The following is a 22,171-nucleotide window of genomic DNA, read 5'->3' as shown; positions in this document are numbered from 1 at the left end:
CCTCTCTCAAAATAAATAAACATTTCAATAAATAAATAAATAAATAAATAAATAAATAAATAAATAAGCCTTCTCAGGTGATTCTGTATTATGTCAACTTATTTTTTGTCGTATTACATCTTTTACCTATTTTATTCATGTACTATTTATTTCCCCATCTTCATCACTAAATAAATATTTATCTTGAGAACAGGCACCACAGCTATTGTTATTCATCACCATACCCTGATGCCTAGCACAATGCCTGATGCACAAAAGAACTGCAAATATTTACTAGGGGCGGGGGAAACTGTGTGCAACTTTTTCTCTAAGATAAGGAAGTATTAAATGTCATTTTTTGGCACAGTTCATACCAAAAATAATATGAATAAAAATGAAACACTAACATTTTTTAAGAAGTAAATCAACAAAAATCTTCACTGTGACCCAAAACATAGGTAAGAATGAGAAGTAAACGTCCTCAATTATAGGGTGATCTTCATCAACTAAGAGGGAAATAATATAGAAATTGAGCCATGTTTGGCCACAGTGACAATCATGACTTTGTGAGTAGGGTAAAATATGTGACTCCTCCTCTAGGGCAAACAGAGATTATGGATTTTGTACAGTCCAACCACAATTTTTCAACTTTCACTACCATTAGCAAGCATGGCTCAATGGGCTCTGACTTTCAACTGATGTGGGGGAGGGAAAGAGTCTGATAAAAGAACCCAAGGTGATTCTGAAATTCTTCCTACCATGATAGTGACAGAAAATCTTCACTCAACCAAATCAAGTTTCTAGTTCAGAGACCTATAGAGGAAACAGTATTACACGTTTATAAGATAACCACCAATGTCACCAAAGGCGGCATTCAAAAGAAACAACACTTCACTCCAAAATGTATGTGTTTGTAAGTCTGAAACTCTAGCTCCATACCACCTATCATTCATGCTTTCTTTTCCTCTGTATTGTTGGATTTTGTTAGATTCAGTATATTACTCCATCACATCAAGATATTTCTGGACCTGGATTCCATCACTAAATGTGCCCACCATGCAGTAAATGTGACTGGGTAAAAGGCTCTAACAATAACCATCAGAAGCATCTGAAAGACTGCTCAAAATTACAAAACCAAGGAATCCACCCTGGAATCTTGGGAAGAGTCTCAGAAACTGCAGTGTTTATGTTCCACAGGTGATTCTGGTGTTCAGCCAGGTTGGGGGCCGATGTCTCTGACTTCACACATGTCACTGCAATATCTAAGATAAACAAGCCAAAAATAATCCACTTGCCAAATCACCCCTAAACTAGAGGGTAACATAAATTCATAAACATGCATCTTTTGATAATCTGCTTAACTGGGTATTAATTCTTCTAATTATCCTTGTACCAGATTCTTCCATCTCATGCTCTAGGATATTATACTTCACCACATTTTTATTTTTAAGTAACTGCAAATAATGATTACCTTTATTTTTAATGACTCCTTTTAGCTAATAAAGGCAGTTTAGGTGAATGGTTAAGCACATGGGCACTGGGTCAGATGATGTGGGTTCCAACAACAGCTTTGGTACACTAGCACTGTGACCTTCAGAAAATAACTTAATTTTTCTGGGCCTCAGTTTCCTTATGGGGAAAAAAAGTGCTAATACCTACTGCTTGGAACGGTTACAAAAGAACTTAGCACAGGGCCTGCCAAGAAGCAGGTACTCAAGAAGACATTACTTCTGTTGTTGCTACAATAAAAGTATGGCTTTGTAAAATCACTTTGAAGGGTACAACTTTCCAGGGCACAACTGTGATTAAGAACAGACTCCAGGGGCACTTGGGTGGCTCAGTCGGTTAAGTGTCAGACTCTTTGATTTTGGCTCAGTTCACGATCTCAAGGCTAGTGAGTTCGAGCCCTGCATCGGGCTCTGAGCTGACAGTTCGGAACCTGCATGGGATTCTCTCCCTCTCTCTCTCTCCCCCCCCTCTCTCTTTCTCTCTGTCCCTCCCCTGCTTGTTCGCTTGCTCTCTCGCTCTCTCTCAAAAATAAATAAATAACCTTAAAAAAAACAAAAAACAAGACTCTAAAGCCAAGAGTATTATCATCGCAACAACAGCACAGGAGACCCAGCCTCCATCCTCCCACAAAGATCAACAATGAAACAGCTATCTGTGAACAAAAACAGCTATGGGACAGCCCTGGAGTCTCCTCACAGCACAGTGGAACAGAACACCTGAGAATAACCACACAGTAAAAGAAGGAAGATGGCTTCATTTTGTGCGCATCATCCCATCCCCTAGGCCAGCACTGCTCAGGGCCACAAGGGAACTCCCCAGTTAGAAACAGTTCCCCTTGGTAGGAAAGAAGAGCAGGGTAAAACCAGGTTTCCCAGTCATTGGGAGTACCACACCAAGAGATATACAGAGATATCTAGGAACAAGGAAAAAAAAAAAAAAAAAAAAGCAGGGGCTAGCTACCAAGAGCGGCCACACAGCATGAATAAGAATGGTTCACAGTGACCTGCTCTACAGACAAACCCGGCAGCTTTCACCATTGAAGAAGGAACCAGTGGCCAGCACATCTGCCATGGAACCTCTGCAGATTTCACCAACTTTCACCTCACATGGATTGGCATTAACTGATGCCAGCCACCTGTGTCCCTCTTACTCTCTCCCCACTCAGCCTCTCTGGAACTTAGGAACCACACCAGCAGCCAGCCCAGGCCTCTGCGGCTGCTCAAGTGCAAGACTCCGGCCCAGACCCCCGCGGCCGACCCCCACTGCCATGGAGCTAGCCCCTCCAGCTATGCACTTGCATGCCGCCAACCTGATGCTTGTCTCCAACCTCCACTGCCTGCACACGCTCAGGAAGAGACTCTGCAGCCACAGGAGAGCAAGCCTATAGCCAGGGCCTCCACGGCTGCTTACGGGCACGGAGGAGGCCCTGTCTTCGGTCACTAGCCTGCACCGCCACACTCACCTGGTGCCAAACACTCCAGCTGTGCAACTGCATGTCCTCAACCTGACCCCCATCACCAGCCTCCACTGCTGTGTGTCCGTGATGAGACTGAGCCGTCGTGGCTCATGGCACATCAACATCCAGGGCCCCTGCAACTACCAGTGCCTCCACGGTTGGCCCCAGCCCTTGCTGCCTGTCATGGCTCCTACCACTACATGCATGTCTGCAACCAGCCCTCCACCACACAGGCCTCTGCAGCTGAGGGCACCACCAGCTTAGGACACCACTCTTGTCTGCCCTGACCCCTACCCACTGGGCCTGGAGGTGCCAGTGAGGACTCAAACAGCCCTCAGAGCCACTGCAGACACCCTGCAGCATTTGCCAAGGACCATGCAGCTGTCAATGCTGTGGACCCTAGCAACCTGAGCCAAAGAGACATCATGCCACCCTCAAAACCGATGCCGCCACATGCCCCTGCACCGCTAGAACTTGCATCACAGGTGGCAGACCTGGGGTCACATGCTGGGACAACTAGCATGTTCCTGCTTCCCCTCTCCCCCGCAAGTGAAAGACTTCCCTTACCAAAGCCAGTCCATAAAATCTGGAGGTGGAGATTTCTTCAAAGACATAAATTTCCATACAAGGTTATAGAGATCACAGAGGATCTGGAAAACATGACTCTACTAAAGGAATACAGTAAACCTCCAGTTACTGGTCCCGCCCAAAATGGAAATATAGAAATTGCCCAGCAAATAATTCAAAATAATGTTCTAAAGATGCTCAGAGTTACAAGAGAACACAGATAAACAATTTAACAATACCAGGCAAACAATATAAGAACAAAATGAGAGGTTCAACAAAGAGATGGAAAACATAAATAAAAACCAAACAAATTCGGGAGCTTAAGAAAACAATGACTGAAGTCAACAAAGACCTTTAACATAAGACTTGACCAAGCAGAAGAAAGAATAAGTGAGCTCCAAGACAGAACAACTGAAATTATCCAGGGGCGCCTGGGTGGCTCGGTCGGTTAAGCATCCGACTTCGGCTCAGGTCATGATCTCACGGTCCGTGAGTTCGAGCCCCGCGTCGGGCTCTGTGCTGACAGCTCGGAGCCTAGAGCTTGTTTCAGATTCTGTGTCTCCCTCTCTCTCCGTCCCTCCCCTGTTCATGCTCTGTCTCTCTCTGTCTCAAAAATAAATAAATGTTAAAAAAAAAATTAAAAAAAAAATTATCCAGAGAAGAAAAAAGAAAAAGGAAAGGAAAAGAGTGAAGAAAGCATACATCATCTGTGAGGTAACAACAAAAGAACCAATCTGCACATTATTACAATTCAAGAAGAAGAAGAAAAGAAGGGTTCAGAAAGCTTATTTAAAGAAATAACAGCTGGGGCGTTGGGTGGCTCAGTCAGTTGAAGCCCTCAATTTCATCTCAGGTCAGGATCGTGCAGTTCATGAGTTCAAGCCCCGCATCAGGCTCTGTGCTGACAGCAGGCCAATGGCCTGCTTCGGATTCTGTGTCTCCCTCTCTCTCTGCCCCTCCCCTGCTCGCACTGTCTCTCTCTCTTAAAAATAAACATTAAAAAAAAAAAAAAGAAAAGAAAGGAAGAAAGGAAGAAAGAAATAATGGCTGAGAACTTCTCCAATTTGAAGAGATTTGGATATCCAAATCCATGGAGCTAAGAGGTCACCACATCAAATCAACTTAAAGAGATCCTCTCCAAGACTTTACAGGGCAGGAGAGAGTGGGATGATATATTCAAAGTGCTGAAAGAAAAGAAATGCCAACCAAGGATACACTACCTGACAAAGTTGTCCTTCAGAAGTGAAGGAGGGATAGACTTCCCCACACAAACAAAAGCTAAGGGAATTCATCACACAACACCCGCCTTACAAGAAATGCAGAAAATAGTTCTTCAAGCTAAAATAAAACACACTAATTAGTAACATGAAAACCTATGAAAATATAAAAACCACTGGTAAAGGTTAAGTATATAGTCAAATTCAAAGTAATATTTTAATACGGTAAAGTGTTAGTCATTTAATTCTTGTAAAAATGTTAAAGGACAACAGTATTAAGATAACTACAGCAACAATAATCTGTTAATGGATACACAATAGAAAAAGGGAAGTCGTGACATCAAAAAGGAAAGGAGGGAAAAAGAGTAAAGGGGTAAAGTTTCTGTATGCGATCGAAGTTGTCATAGTAAAATGGACTATTCTATTTATAAAATGTTCTATGTAAGGATCATAGTAACCACAAAGCAAAATCTACAGCAGATTCACACAGGATAAAGAGAAGAGAATCAAAGCCTACCACTATGGAAAATCACCAAGTAACAAAGGAAGGCAGCAAGAGGAAGAAAACACATGGAAACTATGAAACAGCCAGACAACAATTAATAAAATGGTATAAGTTCTTACCTATCAATAATTACTTTAAAACTAAACAGAGGGGCGCCTGGGTGGCTCAGTCGGTTGAGTGTCCGACTTCGGCTCAGGTCATGATCTCACGGTTTGTGAGTTCTAGCCCCGCATCGGGCTCTGTGCTGACAGCTCAGAGCCTGGAGCCTGCTTCAGATTCAGTACCTCTCTCTCTCTCTCTGCCCCTTCCCCACTCACACTCTGTCTCTCTCTCCTTCAAAAATGAATAAACATCAAAAAAATTAAAAAAAAAAGTAAATGGACTGAATTCTTCATTCAAAAGACAAAGAGTGGCTGGATAGATTAAAAAAAACAAACAAAAAAACAAGACGTGAGCATATGCTGTCCATCTATGTACATATGGATATATCCCCATACAAAGACGCACACGCACAGTGGAATCTTATTCAGCGACAGAAAAAGGAAACCTTCCATTTGTGACAACATAGATGGATCTTGAGGAAATGCTAACTGAAATAAGTCAGACAGAAAAAGTCACATACTATATGATAGCACTTGCATGGGGAATCTAAAAAAAGTGAACTCAAAAAAATACTAGAATGGTAGAGGTTGGGAGGCAGAATGGAGAGATGTTGATCAAAGGGTATAAACTTCCACTTATAAAAAACAAAAACAACAAAACTAAGCAAAAAAACTTCTAATCATGAGTAAGTTCTGACTGTAATATATAGCATGATTATAGTTAATACTGTATTACATAAAGTTGCTAAGAGAATAAATCTTAAATGTTCTCATCCTAAGAAATAAATAGTATTTATATGACATGATGGAGGTGTTGGTTAACACTATGGTAATATCCATTTTATAATATCCATGTAAGTGCATCAAATCAACATATTGTACACCTTAAACTTATACAATGTTATACATCAACTATATTTCAATAAAGCTGGAAAATAAAATAAAACAAAATATAAAGCCCAGTCAAATTTAAACTCTGGCTCCACTACCCCAGGGTAACCTTGGGCAAGTTACATAACTTCTCTGTGCCTCAGTTTCCTCATCTGTAAAATGGAGATAATACATCACCCATAGGGTGGTTATGAGTGCTAAATTAGAATGTATAAATCAGTTTAAATGATGCTTGGTGTGGTAGGCAGAATAATGGCCACCTCAATGATGTCCATGTTCTAATCCCTGAAACCTGTGAATCTGTTACTTTACATGGCAAAAGACTCTGCTGATATGAGTAACTTAAGGATTCTGAGATGGGGAAAACTGTCCCAGAATATTTGGATAGGCCCAATGTAATCACAGGGGTCCTTACAAAGGGAAAAAAGGAGGTGGGAGGCAGAGTCAAAGGAGATCTAAAGATGGAAGAGGATGTCAGAGTGACGCCATACTGGAAGGGAGCCTTGAGCCAAGAAATGCAGACAGCCTCTAGAAGCTGGAAAAGATGTGGCAATGGATTCTCCCCTAAAGCCCAAAGAAGAGACGCAGCCCTCTCAACATCTTGATTTTAGTCCACTAAGAGCCATTTCAAACTTCTGATCTGCAGAACTGGAAGGTAATACATTTTTCTTGTTTTAAGCCACTAAGTTTGTTACAGAAACTATAGGAAACAAATACACCTGGTAAAGAGCTGACCCTATATAAAGCTTAGAAAGTGTCCTCCCACTTGCAGTCCCTACTAGAGGAAGTCCATCCAAATCCCCATCAGAAGAGTTGGAGCGCTATGAGCCCCAGCAACCCAGAGCCCATGCAATGGAGGAATGAAAGGTGACACCATGTGACTGTACAACCTCTTTCCGAGGGGCTCCTTTTGGTCTCACAAGACCATTTGAACAAAAGATGTAGGAAAAGACTTCATAGTTAAAAATACTTTTCCAGGAAAGAAACATCAACATCTTCATCTTAGACAGTTGTAGGATCAATGAAGAAAAAGTGTTTTTAAAGCTATTCTGGAGCTGTGGAGGGGCAATCGGGATAAACACCAAACACCAAGGTGGCTTGGACCAAGGCAGGGGAGGCAGAGGAAAGAGGAAGGATTTGACAAGACAGAGGAAGTTAGGGAAGGGAGTGACAGGAAAAGAAGAAACATAGCCTTTTGGGGGGTTTTTTGTTTGTTTCTTTTGCTGAGGCAACTGGGAAAATAACGGATGGCATTTTAGGGAAGTAAGGAGTGAGTCCTGGGGAAGGAATTGGGGGGGGGGGCAAAGGTTCTCTTCTGGAACCATTAGAAAGTGGTCTAATGGTGTCTAACGTGGTATTTGAATAGTGGTGGTATGAGGGTGACAACAAAGTCTGAAAGTCAGGAAAATACACAAACCTGAGTGGTCAGTGTGAATATGAATTTAAAGCAATGGATAAGAATGGGGATTACCTAGACAGAGAGCACAGATCTGCCTTTAATAATTGTAGAAGGCTCACCAGGCAATTCTCACACATCCCCAGTTAAGAGCCGCTGTATTAAAACTAAATATAAAAACAGAGATTTGGTAAAAGAGAGTCTGTATTTGCAGCAGGGTGTCACTGTTACCGCAGTAGTTCCAGGTCAGTCAGCCGCCATTCAGCTACACAGAAAACCCTGCTATTTATATTTAGTCAGATCTCAGGCACTTAACAGGAGGGCATTTGGGTTTCATAAAATGACAAGAAACCCCTCAAGTAACCACTCCCCATCTTAAGATGTATAGTACTGAGGCCCAAAAAGGCATGAACTGAGGCAGGGACCGTATTTGTACATGTAACTCTACCAAGTTGTTACAAGCCACAAACCACAGTGACAAATGACCTTTTAATGGTGTTTTCCAGACCTGAAGCTTATCATGCCTGAATCTCTTCCAAAGTATTATGGTCTTTGTGCTTCCACTCGTCCACTCAAAGAAATAAATGCACTCACCAGGTGAGCACAAAGAACACTTAATTACGTAAAACCTTGCCAAAACACAGGAGCATCGGGTTTTGCCTTGGCAAATCATTATTCACAAATCTCGCGCGCGCCTGGGTATGACGTTAATAGAGACTACTCAGATGCAGGTAGACAAGCGTGCAGGTGACTGTAAAGGGAAGAGCTGGGACTTCAAGCTCACCATGCTTTGCCCCAGGAGGGTACCCTTGGGACTCTGCAGCTGCCAGAATCACTGTGCCTTCCAGTCCAGACCTAGAATTAACAACAGGCCACACCGGTTTTTCCCACTCTTTGTGAACCCTCATCCTCTGTGAACACCCATCCTTTTGCCACCTCCAAAAATGGGATCAGGACTCCAGTTGCTGGCGCTTTCTCCAGGCTCCAGGACACAGTCCCATCCCTCCCCCCTCCATGAGTTTCCAGATGTATATTGAGATTAGAACTATATGGCCCCCATCCACACCACCCCAATGCAGCTGCAAAGAAACCACCTCCTGTTAAGACAACATTTTAGACATGAAGCTATTATATAAAGCGAGATTCTGCAAAATGGGTATCTTCTTCAATATGATGATTAGAACAAGGGCTTGTAAGTAGCACAATGTGTTTACACTGTAAAATATTTTCATGCAATGCAGTTTTATAACTTTCAGATACATTTAATGACTGGAAATAAAGTGGTGCTAAGCAAATTAGGTGTTGATGAATAGAATACTTCCTTTAATTCATTACTTCCCAAACTGTTCTGTGGAACATTACCTTTCTTTACATTTTTTTTGCAAAATATCTTTTTGAAAACCATACTGGTTTTATTTCCACAACATATTTTTAATGTATTTCTATTCTTATACATAGCACTCTGAGATAATGTCAACAGTGTATCCCACCCAAGAACATGAATGAAAGTTCACGGGATATACTTTCAGACAGCAACAAATCCCAAGGAACCAGGGTCATGCTGTCATATATCACCTGGTCAATGACTGCTGGTCAATGTTGCTACTCTGTCTTATATTTTTGGAGATAGGCCTGTCTTTATGCACAAGGGTTGTCATTATGTACTATTTACATACCACCTAAACTCATTGTGCATGGATGAATGGCATATGTTGTATGCTAGGATCTGATGATAAAAGTTCCGTAGACATGTTTACCCAAATAATTTTCAGAAACATAATTTCAATGTAAAAAGAGAAGAATTGTAGTGGAAAATACAAATCAACTTAAACAGTGTTAGCCTATTAAAATAAACGCGACTGACATGACTAAGATGGTTTTTTGTACAGAAATAGTATTGGGGGGTCTCTGGAGACTTGTTTTAAGTAGATAATCAGCCTGGCTCCAATCTTATTTATACTAATCATCTACTGAACAAGCCCATTTTATTCCTTACTGACCAGGGAAAGGTAAGTATTTAACCAAGTCCCATCTGAATTATCATAAATTCTGAATTTCCTAACTCTTCTGTACAAGCAGCAAAGATTCTAAAGCTTTACAAATCCTTTCCTACAGACTTTGTAAAAGTCCATCTGAACCAATCGATCTGTAAGGGCAAGGTGGGGCGTGGTAAATACCACAGAAGGAACAAACGCAATAGTAAGGCACAGTATGATACATAAAAATGTAATGAAAACAAATTTCTAAGTACCACACAGTCAGCTATAAAGATGAATTAAGGATACAAATTCCTTGGGTTCTTCTCAAATCTTTTTTTCTTTCTTATAAACAATCATTGGTTAGATCTTCTCCCTGAAAGTTCTAAGAAATACCTTGTATCTCAAGTGTTGTCACTGGACCCTACAAATTTTCAAAAGTTGGCCTTGAGTCAAAGACAGTTATAATTTCTTCAGTCTGGGGGGAGGGTGTGGTCAGCCACTCATCAAAAAGGAAGGGCTCTTCTTTACTATCAAAAGAGGCAGTATGGGGGTACTCAGAAATCTGTCTGACCTTAAAAACAACCGTAAGCTATGAAGTCCCTATTTTAAGTGTTGTTTTTTGATCTTTAATAAACCCATCTCTCCCTCTCTCCTCTCTCTCTCTCTCTCTCTCTCTCACACACACACACACACAGAAAGAAAGAGACAGAGAGAGACAGAATTACCTATTTTCTGTTCTTATAACCTAGAAAAAAAAAAAATCCTTTAGCTCCATAATTTGGGCCCAAAATGAGAAGGGTCTTTTTTAGTTTCCTATTGAAATGCTCCTTTGAAATCCTTCCTTAGGACAGTCTTATCTTTTCTTAGGTATGCTGATCAATGAGCTGGTTTCTGACAATTTGAATACAAGCTGCTTCATTATATTAGCATCTGCTACACAATAATCTCAATATGAGAAGCATAGCTTTGGCTATAAGAAATGTTCCTTGGCTGTCTGCTCTCTTCTCACAAAGCACAGTCCAGAGTGAGCTCATCCACTCTGACTTTGCTGATGACTACCAGATCAGCATCTCCCTTCCCTCATCTCTCACTTGGGCACCCCAGCCCCCGTGGCTACTCCACTAACATCCACCTCATCATACATGAACCTGAGGTTGGTTTCCCAAACCGGGTTATCTTCCAAACTATCCCTTTCTGCAAACAGTTTTAGCTAATTCTCCAAACGCCCTAAAGGAAAGAAGTGGGAAAATTTTTCACTCAAGCCACACCCATCGTTACCCTTGATAAAAATCTGTTAGAAAGCCCTGAGGCTTCTTTTCACAAAATGTCTGCACACGTTTTCCTCTTGATTCTAGCCATTTCAATACTGGTACATATAGGGATTTAGTGCCTTATGTCTGTATTACCTCAAACAGATTCTCAGCTGCCTTCCTGCTTCTGAGTCTTCCTACACACTGCTACCAGAATAATCTAGATTGAAAACTCTTAGCTCCCTTCCAGGTCTAAAATTTTCTATGAAATTAATTCTCCAACATGGCTTTTCCTGACATACTCCGTAACTTTCAATGGTTCACTACCATTTGAGTCCTGTAACTTTCCAGGCTGGCTCTCAGGGCAATTCACAATCTGATACCATGCTACCTATCATGTTTTCCGAGTTACTCTTTACAAGCACCAAAGATCCTAAATCAAACCAATCTCCTCACCTCTTCTCATGGTGCAAGGCTCTTTCATTACCACAAGCCTTCAGAAGCTCTGTACTCCACACTAGGAATGTTCTTTCTCTCTTCAGAGTCCTACCCAGTCAGAAAAGCCTGTCTTTTGTCCCAGGTCCTTTGGTCAACTTGAGCCAGGCTGTTGTTACCTGGCTTAAGTGCTGAGTTCCCTTTAAGGCCTCTGCCCTTAAACTAAGAATAAGAATTAAGATCATGGACTCTTATTGTATTCTTAGGTCCTGTGTCCCAAGAACCCCTGCACAGTGCCTGGTACATGATAGGTACTCCATAAATCTGTGTTCATTGGTAATAACTAGCATTTACTGAATATTTACTATGTGCCAGGCACCGTTCTAACTTCTTTTAAAAATTAACTCTTGTGATGAAGAAATAGCATTCAGTTGTCTCTAATTGTTTCACAAACGGCAGTTGCGTTGCTTCAAATAACTAAAATGCTCTCACAAAGCAAGTAACATTATCTAGTAACCTCTAAGGTAATTCTCAAATATATGCTGAGTAAAGTACAGCAACAAGCACTGAATTATAGGCCAGGATGCATATTCCAGGTATGCTATGACTGGTTACAGGACCCAGGGCAAACTGATGAAGTTAACTTTATGTGTCTCAGTGTTCTTATCTGAAAATTCAAAGACTAAACTACCTGATCTGGAAGGATCCTCCCTACTCTAAAATTCTATGCCTGACTTCCTATTATGACTTTTCTAGGGGTGCTCGTGAGTATTAAAAGAATGACTATCTCCATAGACTCTCAAAATACAGATCCAGGACTTTTTTATGGAGAAAATAAATGTGAGAGTAAGTCATATTCTCTGGCTTCTATCTGCTAATGTTCCACAGGTAAAAATGTTACCACAAAGGCCAGGACCCACAAGTCCCACTCTCTTCCATACTTGTGGTATGAAGGAGCAGGGGCGAATTGCTACAAAGTCTATCTTCAGCCCCAAAGTACAGCCTTGCCCTGAATGAGGAGGAGTGCTTCCCATCACAAAACACCATCCGTCCTAGAAAAAAACATGTGTTTACAAAGAAAAATCAATCAATCAATCAACCAATCACTGGCAAATTTCCCTGCTCTCAAGACTCCTCATTCAGGACAAGGAGGCTGACTGGTGGGAAAAGGTCACATCTGAGGCCTGCTCTGCCTTTGGAAAAGGAATTTCATTTCTCTTGACTCCCAAAGGTGACCGACTGCCTGCAAAGGAAGCCAGTGAGAAATCCAGATGCATGTGAACAATGCACAAATGCATTCATTTAAAAATAGGGGGGAAAATACTTAAAAATTGCAACACCAGTTAGGTTCATTACGCTCATTTTGTTCAGACTAAGTGTACTGCAATTTAACGATGACAGTTCAGTCTCTGAGGACACAAATGGGATGGTGGCCTGTGCCAAAAGGAATGAAGAAAGTCACACATAACCTTCAAGAAGCATGAAGAAGGATCAAAATTAGCAGGAATTAATTACTCTTGGAAGAGCAGCAGTCTGGTGCCCGTGCAGACATGCTGGTAGTTCTCTGCCTCTGAGGTGAGTAGCCTTCAGGGTCTCAGAGAGGTCTGCCAAGTTCCATCCTAGATCTACAGTTTATGAAGAAGATGCCCGGACCTATGCTCTCCCTCCACAATACTAACTAACCCAAGCAGTCTGATTAGGCTCAGAATTCAGCCTATCTGTGAATTATAGCACATCTAAAATACAATAAAGTCATGGTTTTCGATCTGGAGACTACGGATCAATTTTGCAGTTCATGCCCCAGAACCCTCCATCCCAGAGCAGTCCTGTAGTGAGAAATCTGCAAGTGATAGAAGGGAAACAAATTAAACATGTCAAGCATGTCCATGCTCCAGCACAGAAGTTCCCCAAGGATACTTGGAAATCCGTGAAACATGTATATAACACCAGTTTTAAACCACACTCTGAAAACACAAACTAAGTTTCACTAAGTTTATCTAATAACCAGGTGACAAGAACAAGAATTTTATTTTCAACATACACCTCTGCTTCAACAGATCTAACCATACTATTTGCCTCTAACGTTAATAATAGAAAAACACAGGTCACACCTGGGGTTGGCAAACTTCTTCAGTAAGGGGCCAGAGAAGAAATATTTTAGGCTTTTTGGGCCAGAGAGTTACTGTGGCAACTACTCAGCTCTGTAGTACAGAAGCAGCCAGAGATGATTTGTAGCAAAACGAGTGTGGCTATGTCACGAAATATTTAACCACTTGAAAACATAAGAACCATTTTTAGCTTATGGCCCTACAAAAAACAGGTGGTGGGTCAGATTTGGCCACAGTTAGCTGACTTAGACTGAATTCAAGACCAGACATCTGGGGGCACAAAAGGAAAGGAATAACTGCCAAGAACTTCATTATTTCCCTACCCCACTTCCATCGTCCTTCCTTTAAAAGAAACCTACTTAAAACAAAATGAAATGAACAAGAGGGAAGTCTCTATCCACTTCCTGGTTTTCTTCCAAAAGAAATAGCAAATGCAGTAACTAGAATCATCAAAATTAACATAAATAAAACAAATGCACTTTAGAAAGCAAATAGCTTGTCTGAGAAAACTTCACACATCTCAAATTATGTCTGAGTATGATTTTTATACTACCTTGTTACTAATCAATGTATCATACCTTCCTAGGCAAAAAGACAAGGGGAATATACCTAGACTACTTTTAACCTCTAATTCAACCTACAGAAAGTAAAAGATGATTTATTTACTATCACCTGCCATAACATTTTTCTCAGCACAAGTCTATTCAATTAAAAAAAAGGAAGTTTCATTACAATAATCTTCCACTTTTTCTTTAACTTGCATGTGAACATAATATCTACGCTTGTGTTTTCAGTAACATACTGCAATTTAGAATCCTAAAAATGTAAGTGAATTTTCGGCATCCAGAGAAAGGATTCATTTCATATTAAAAAAAATGCTACTTCTCCTTTTGAGAATTAGAGCTAAGTCTTCTGATCTTTCCTTCCTAAAAAGCAAAATGCTAACAAAGTGCAAAGGGTATAAAGAACAGGCCTTTGGCCAAGTGATTTTCAACAGGGTTGATTTCTTCCCCCAGAGGAGATTTAGCAGTGTCTGTAGACATTTTTGGTGGCTACAACTGGGGCAAGAAGAAAGGTGTTTCTAGTTTCTACTGGATGGATGCCAGGGATGCTGCAAAGCATCCTACAATGCACAGAATAGAAAAGGCATGGGAGTTTTCAGCTGAAGTACTTCAAAGGTGACCTTTTATTTAGAAAACAGTATGTTAGACTTACAAACACAACATAAAATATTTACTGGATACCAACTATGTGCTTGTCTGCCTAACAGTACAAATAACATGCATTAAATACACTATTTCACAAAAGTTACGTTGCACCCTTGAGAGACTCATTTCACTCAAATCAGATTATTTATTACCCATCACAAGACAAATATACCAATACTCAAGCCCTAGGTCACCAGTATAATCACCCCTCAAATTTGTTTGAACCTAAACATGCTTTCAACCTTAAAATCAGCAGCCTGGCTTGAAATTTACACCCGAAACAGAAACCCACTTTAGCCAAAATAGTCTATCTGCATTCCTGATCAACCTAATAATCACAACTATAAAAAGAAGCAAAACCCACTCTTTGGGAGTTCTTCCTCCTCTCTTTAGCTCTACTTGCACTGTAAAAGCTGATGCTACCTGGAACTCGACCACCAAGACACAAGGGGTCAAAAGCACGAGTAAGGCCCTTCCAATCCAGCATCCAGAGGTCATATCCCATGCTTTTGAATATCCTCCCACTTTCTAAAGGTCTCTCTGGAAGCAAGGGAACAACAAGGGAAAACTAGGACCACTGGGATCGAAGAATAAAGCAAGGGATAAACGGCTGCTACTGAACTACTAATTCCAGGAAAAATCTCAACACTTATTCCAGTCTGTTAAAAAAGACCAAAGTTTTAACATCTATCACAAAAAACAAAACAAACAACAACAACAACAACAAAAAAAACAAAAAAAAACCTGACTCAAAGTAAAAACAACAAAGTGGTAATTTTAGTTAATTTGCCCTCAGCCCAGATATCCCATAAAGCTAATTAATGAGTCACAGAGAAGATGCCTTTCTGATAAATAGGATTACAACATCTCCCAAACAAAAGTATTTGTTTAGGCAATGAGAGCAGTGCTGATCTGGAAACAACAAATTCAATTCAATTAAAAAAATAATAGACTTAAGTCTTCAGACTAGATGCACTCTTGCCCCAGGTGGTGTACAGGAAGTGCGCTTGGGTCTTAGTGAGACCTGGTGGGCAGGAGTTCTGCAGAACTGCTGACCTTAAGAGGGGGTGGTGGAGACCAGCCTCTCCAGGGGCTTTCCTGTTCTTGCATTCCTCTTCAATGCCCTTTTGCCACCAATGTCAAAGTTCCATCACGTCCCCAAAGTCACAGATCTCAAAGATTACAGCCCCCTAAATGAAACAAAATCCCTTATACACAAGTGCACAAGCCCTAGCAACAAATGCTATAACCTAGAGAGAGGTTCTCTGCACTAGAGTACGGAGAAGCAAGGCACACCCTATTTTTCTACATAGCATTCTTAAGATTTGCAGATTTCTAAAAGCAAGAAACATAACTGGAAGATTAAAGGCAACTTTTATTAAATATCAGCTATGTTGGGCTCTTTAAAAGGTACTAGAGATGTAGAGCATTTAAGCATATTTTTATATGGGTTTATTCACAATAGGAGTTAAAAATCCAAAGGTATAAAAGCCTCCACATTCCCAAGTCTTTTAATCAAGTATCTTAAAGACATTCTCACTTTCTTGCTTGATAACTGTTATTTGGGCAAAGATAAAGTCTGACCTTCACTCTCACATTTTCTATCAGAGTCCCAATCTCTGAAGAGATTCCCAAGAGTTAATATTAATACCTATGGTCACAGTCTACACTAGTTATTTAAAGATAAATCATGTGTCATACAAAAGCTGAATTATTAATTTAATTCTCCAGATCCAAACATAAGACATTAATAAGACATCCTATTGCATACAAGGTAGACAGTAAGCAACTTGTTAAATCTGCTTATAAGAAGTGATGAAGAATTTCAGGAAGACCTTAACCAAGTCTCTCTTTTCCAGCTGCTAGAACTCTTGCAATACCTCAAAGCATCTTTCAGGGCATTAGGCCCTGGCCAGCCTCTCAACTGAAGTGTAAGTTTAATTAATTTTTCTAGCTGAAATTTATTAACCCTGAAATATACAGAGAAGCTAACACAGATAAGACCACCTGTTGCCTCCAATCCTCAAAGGAATTCCTCCCAGGAGCACAGGGGAAAGCCTTCCAAAGACTATGTCAGAGGCAGGCATCTGCCGCAGGGTGGGACAAATGAAAGTACCCTGAGTTGGGCCTACTTCTGCCCCAGAGTCTGGCCAAGTAGTAGAAAACACAGAGTTGTAGGAGGAAGGAAAACGGATGAAGCCAGAACAACAGCAAATAGACTGCTCTCAATTTAGGATAGCTTTAAAACATATCTTGCTTACAAAGAGACCATATATATTACTAAAGGTTCCACACTGACTAAAAGAAACTAAAATCCTAAATCCTAAACTAAAATTCAGTGGAAATCAATCCCTTTATAAATAAATCATTCTACTAGACACTAAAAATGATGCACAGTGACAGACTAGCTTGCTTCAAATTCACCAAAGATACATAATATATTGCAAGCTCCTTTTGTTATGTTTGGTGTTCTCATCAAATTAAGGTTTACATGGGAGTTAGCAGTAATGAAAAAAAAAAAATAAAAAAGCAACTCAAAAGACTATATGCTGTGCTGCATAATGGTTTCCATTACAATATTTAGCTGCAAAGTGAGCAACGAGACATTTTGGGAGAGATATAAATCTCAAACGTTAAAGTTTCAGAGAAAGGAGCACATTCATTAGAGCTTCATAATGAAAGTTCCTTAAAAAAAAAAAAAGTCATAAGCTAAGGAACCACAGAGCAACATGCTCTATCTTCCACATCAGACCTTTTCTGCAGACAGACTGAGGCCTAAACATTAGGCAAAGAACTACTATGAGATAGTATACTATTAAGTGGCTGAGAGCCTAGACTCCACAGGCCACCTGTTCAAATCTCAGCTTTAGTTGTGTGACTTTGGGCAAGTTAATCTCTCTGTGCCTCAGGTTCCTCATCTACTAGCGGTGGGGATCGAGTTTATCCTGTAAGACACAGAGGTTGATGTCAGACATACAAGAGTTGGACTTACAGAGTGTTCATCCTGTCCACCTGTTTGGGAATTCAGTGGCTCTCCAAAACCAAATCAGTAAAAAGTGCTTTCTTCCTGAAATGAAAATCCAGTCCTGAAAATCTGAGAACGGCAACCTTAAGTATAAAAAGCTCCACCTTCCAAATCCTCTTCCTTGCACACAAAACAGAATACATACAAGAGCCTTCTCTTCCAGCAACCACTGCCACTTTCCATCAAATGCATTCTGCTCTATGCAGAACTTCAGCCCCCTGAGGAGGACTAAGGCTGGATATTAAAATATTGGAATTAACTTTGCCGAAGATTTCCCAGTAACTGAATGAGTCACTCACTTCTTTAGAAACAGTAAAATGTCAAGGTTGCCAGAAAACCCCAGCCCCAGATGTTTGCATAAATCACTTCCAAGTGATCATCAAGCCAAAGCCAAAGGACATTATTCAAGATAACAGCTTAAGTAAAATATATCAGCTTTTATGATTTTTCCTGTAATGGAGAAAATTCTGAAAATGTGATTACTGGGGTGAAAAAAAAAATCACAGCAAGTTTAGTCCCCAAATTATACAACATATTAAGCAAGGCTTAGAATTCCTTTTGCTATGGCTTCACAGGGTGAACTCCCCATCCCCTTTTATAACTTTTATCCAGTCTCATGAACAGGCACTGGACAGACTCTGAAGTGAAGATTGAAAGATGCTCCACAGTGCTTACTACCTAAGAAGAAGCTTTTAAATTTTTTGAAACATGTTTGCAACAGCATTTCTAATACCTATCACCTGCAAAACATTTGAGGGCTCTGTATGGATGACAGCATCCACAAAGAAGTCTTTTTTCACTTTCACAATTTAATTTTAATTAAATTCAAGCCTTTCGCCCTAGCATAACACAAGAACAAATGGCAAGGATATTCTCTGGCACTTACATGGTCAAAAAAGAAAAACAAAAAACAAAAAACAAAAAAACCTCGTCAACCTGTTCAATATCCCTGGGTCGAGTAGTTAGATCAGCTTGTCACGGCTTTGAGATCTTCAGGTTCATTCATTACAGAGTATACACAACACCCAGTTTTACTAAAATTTCTTAACTGCACAGGTCAGGGGCAAAGAAATTGAAACTGAAATCGCACACGCGGCGCGGTATCCTTACAAACAGAACCGATTGTCTGTTTGCTTAATTTTAGTAACTTTAAATAAAAGACTTAAGACCGGTGGTTTCCCAACTCGATGGAGAATTTGACCACTGGGCGCAGGACTGAGCGCCCCACAGCTTCCGGCTTGAGTATAACACGCGCTTCCCTACTGGGCTCCCACGTCTGCTCCAAACAAACCCTATGTAATAGCTGAAGAATGACGACACTAAAATCAACCCTACAGATTCACATCTAAGAGGTCTGCAACACGAAATAAACTTTTGCTTATTTCTCGAGAGACAGTGGGGTGAAAAAACAGACCAGATGGGGTCTGTCTGATCAATTTTGGCGACTGGGGGCGCGGGGGGGGGGGTCTGTGCAGCTTAACCCTGTGTGTGCCGAGGGGCTGCCCAAGAGCGGTAATCGGGCGCTGCGTCGGTTCCCCAACCGGCAGGTGCCCCAGGCCACCCCAACAGGCCCGAATGCGAGTGCGGGAACATGGCCACTACCCTGGAGCGCGATCCCGCCACCGCATGCCGCCCGGCACTTTGTTAACTCGGCGCGCCCGCGAGGAGGAGGCTCACGGGTCGCCGGCACCGTGGTCCGAACGCTGCAGAGCCGAGGCTGTAGGAGGCTCGGAGCCTCCTCCAGTTCGGCCTCGCCCTGCCCCGGCGCGGAACCTCGGCGGGAGGAAGAGGTCGCGAAACAGCTGGGAACACGGGCCCCCACGCCTACGCTCGTGGAGCCCCACGCCGGTGCTTACCTGAGGAAAAGAACCCTCGCGGCGCGGGCTCTTGGGGTAGTCTAAGTGACCCCGGTCCAGCATCAGGTAGAGCGAGAAGATCACCACACAGAAGATCGCGCTGCCGAACACGGTGAACTGCCGGCTTAACTTCATTTTCCTCGATACACTCGGGGCTAGGACACTGTCCTCACCAAAGGAGGAGGAGGGCTGTGGACTCCTGCAAGCGGCCGCCGGAGGCTCTCTGCTCCCGGGCTCCTGCTCTCCGTGCTTTCGGCTGTGGGTGCGGATTCCGACCGCACTCCGCACCTTGTCTCCGGCGCCACCACGCGCCCTCGGCCTTCGCCCGGGCCCACCGCCCTCCCTGGGGTCGGGCGTCCCCTCCTAAGGCGGGACCCGCCTGCAGCCCGGAAGGGGCCCCCGCAAACTTGATCTCGAGCTCGGCGCCGGCACCCGGCAGGGCGCGTAGGGCAGGAGGAGAAGAGGTCGCTGTCCGGACTTCCTGCCACCGCCGCCCCGACCGAGTCAGCAGGAAAAGTTTTCTAGACGAGGGCAGGCGTGTCCCCCTCACCCAAGAGATGCGGGATCGGCGGAGCTGGGGTAGACAGCACCGAGCTGCGTCTGAACAGCCCAGGGTAAAAGAATCGGGTCGGGAGGAGCCCGGCCCCACAACTTAGCGCCGGGACGGCCAGACCCGCCCCCGCGGCGCCGCCCCCGCCAGAGCGCCTTCCTGCTGCCGCCGCCACCGCCGCCGCCGAGGCCGGGCCGGGGTGCACCCCGGGCGCGGGGACGCACGGAACGGGCAGGAGTTTCCTCCGAGCGCGCGTCCGCCAGCCGGCCTCTCCCGCCCCCCGGCGCCCCTTCTTCTCCCCTCCCGGACCCGGGCTGCGCGGGGAGGGCGCAGGGGGCGGGCGGCGGCGGCGCGCGGAGGAGGAAAAGGAGAGCAAGAAGAGGAGGGTCCCCGGAGAGAAGCCCGCTCCAGCTGCAGCCGCAAGTCCCTTCCCTCCTTCCCGCCCTGTAAATGCGGAGATGGCGGCGGCAGCTGCGAAACGAAGCGCCGGTTCTCCAGCGCCACTCGGCGCTCCTACAACGTCCGCCACGAGCAGGAGGAAACTGCCGCGGCAAGGCGGCTGCTGGGTCAATACGCGCCCGCAGCCCTGGAGCAGAGCAGGCGGCTGGCCCCGCCCATTCTCGACGCGCCGGGATGGGGCGGGGCCTCAGGTGCCCAATCACAGTGCGCCGCCCAACGGGCCCGCCCCGCACCCTCCTCCCTGAGCCCAGGCGGAGAGAAGACCTCGGACGGCTTTTGTGAACTGGCAGGCAGCCTGGGTGGAGGTGAGGCCCTCTGAGGCCTTCAGACGCCAGCAGCCTACGTTCCACAGAGTGTGAGCTTTCTCCTCATTTCCTTTTTGGTGCCCAGGTTTCCTGTCCTTGAGGAACCGGGCCTGGCGTGTCTGGGACGGCAACTTGGTGAGGAGCTGTAGAAATAGAGGAGAAAGGGGCTTCTCATTAAGTTCAGGCTCCTCTTTTCCTCTGTTGCTTTTGGTGACTTCCTGATGAAACGTGAAGGAAAGGAGACTGCCAACGACAGCTGGCTACAAAATCTATGAGTGGAGCCTAAGAAGTAATGGTCGTGGGGGTTAGTGTTTAATTGCTGCTCAATCCCAAATCCACCCTTTTTGACTGCACCGTGAAAATGGATCTGGGCCCTTTTAAGTAAGTTTTTCTTTGACAGCAGGTGCTGAAGCTTTGTCAGTAGAGGGCGCTGAAGAGACATCGCAGGAAGAAAAGGGTTTTGCTTCTTGGTTTTGGTATACGGGTAGGCAGGCGCTTGCAGTATACCTGGCTTTCTCCAGTGCCAAGCTCCACTAGCTTGGCACTGGAGATTTTTCCATCAGAAAATTCCTCCATCATCCCTAACTCTAGTGGTTCTGTAGAGGAGGCCCTAAAGTGAGCCACTACCCATGAATAACTCTCCAGGCTCTGTAGAGACAAGATTTGTATTAGGTTCCACAGGGTAGTGTTCTGTAGATGTGACTTCTGTGCCATTCAGTGAGCCAGAGTTTGAGGACTCTGCCGTCTCCAATAAAGTCTGGATCTTAGCCCTGTGAGGGGCTGGCGAGCTCCTCTTTGGGGAGCTCTGTCCCAGCCCAGGGGTTAATTATAAGATTTGCTCCTTAAAACTGCTGTTTCTATATCCTCTAGGGGTTATCTTCCCCCTAGTGAATCCCTCATTAATTATCTATTGTAGTTTATAATATTTTTGCTTAAGCTTTTTATTTTTTATTAAGCTTTACCTGTAACCCCAAGAGATGAGGTTAGGAATTTGGTTTGATTGGGTCTTTGGCTTGAGCTCGATGCTGAACTCCCTGCCAAAGGGAAATAAGATGCTAGTGATTCATGGCACCCGGGGCACCCCAATTAATCAATTTCCTGTGGCTGATTGTGATGAAGTACCAACTGAACCATGTGCCTTGGGGGCCCAAGTAGCTGTGGCTGTAAGGTGACTGGTATGGCTGTAAGGTGACTACAAGGACTATGGTGTGATATGGATTCTTTTGAGTTCCTTTGAATGCTTACAAAGAGAAACGACAAGCACAGATCAAAGTTAGGACATGAAAACCAGAGAGCTTCCATAACAACTCTAAGAGAATTTCAGATAAATGATATTTCTGAAAATTCAACACAAAATTAAAAATTTCTGGTTCCT

The 22,171-nt window shown here is 43.2% G+C and overlaps 1 protein-coding gene across 1 annotated transcript in view; it reads right to left on the bottom strand.

The window, feature by feature from the left end:
- MAN2A1 (mannosidase alpha class 2A member 1) overlaps nucleotides 1-19,968 on the bottom strand; it is a 166,665-nt gene extending 146,697 nt beyond the window's left edge. Inside the window, exon 1 of the mRNA XM_003981174.6 lies at nucleotides 19,483-19,968. Coding sequence (XP_003981223.4) covers nucleotides 19,483-19,617 — 135 coding nt within the window. The 5' untranslated portion in view covers nucleotides 19,618-19,968. The remainder of the gene's footprint in view (nucleotides 1-19,482) is intronic.
- Between the last annotated feature and the right edge of the window lie 2,203 nt (nucleotides 19,969-22,171).

Source organism: Felis catus, chromosome A1, assembly GCF_018350175.1.
Source record: "Felis catus isolate Fca126 chromosome A1, F.catus_Fca126_mat1.0, whole genome shotgun sequence".
NCBI lineage: Eukaryota > Metazoa > Chordata > Mammalia > Carnivora > Felidae > Felis > Felis catus.
This window is presented reverse-complemented; position numbering and strand designations above follow the sequence as displayed.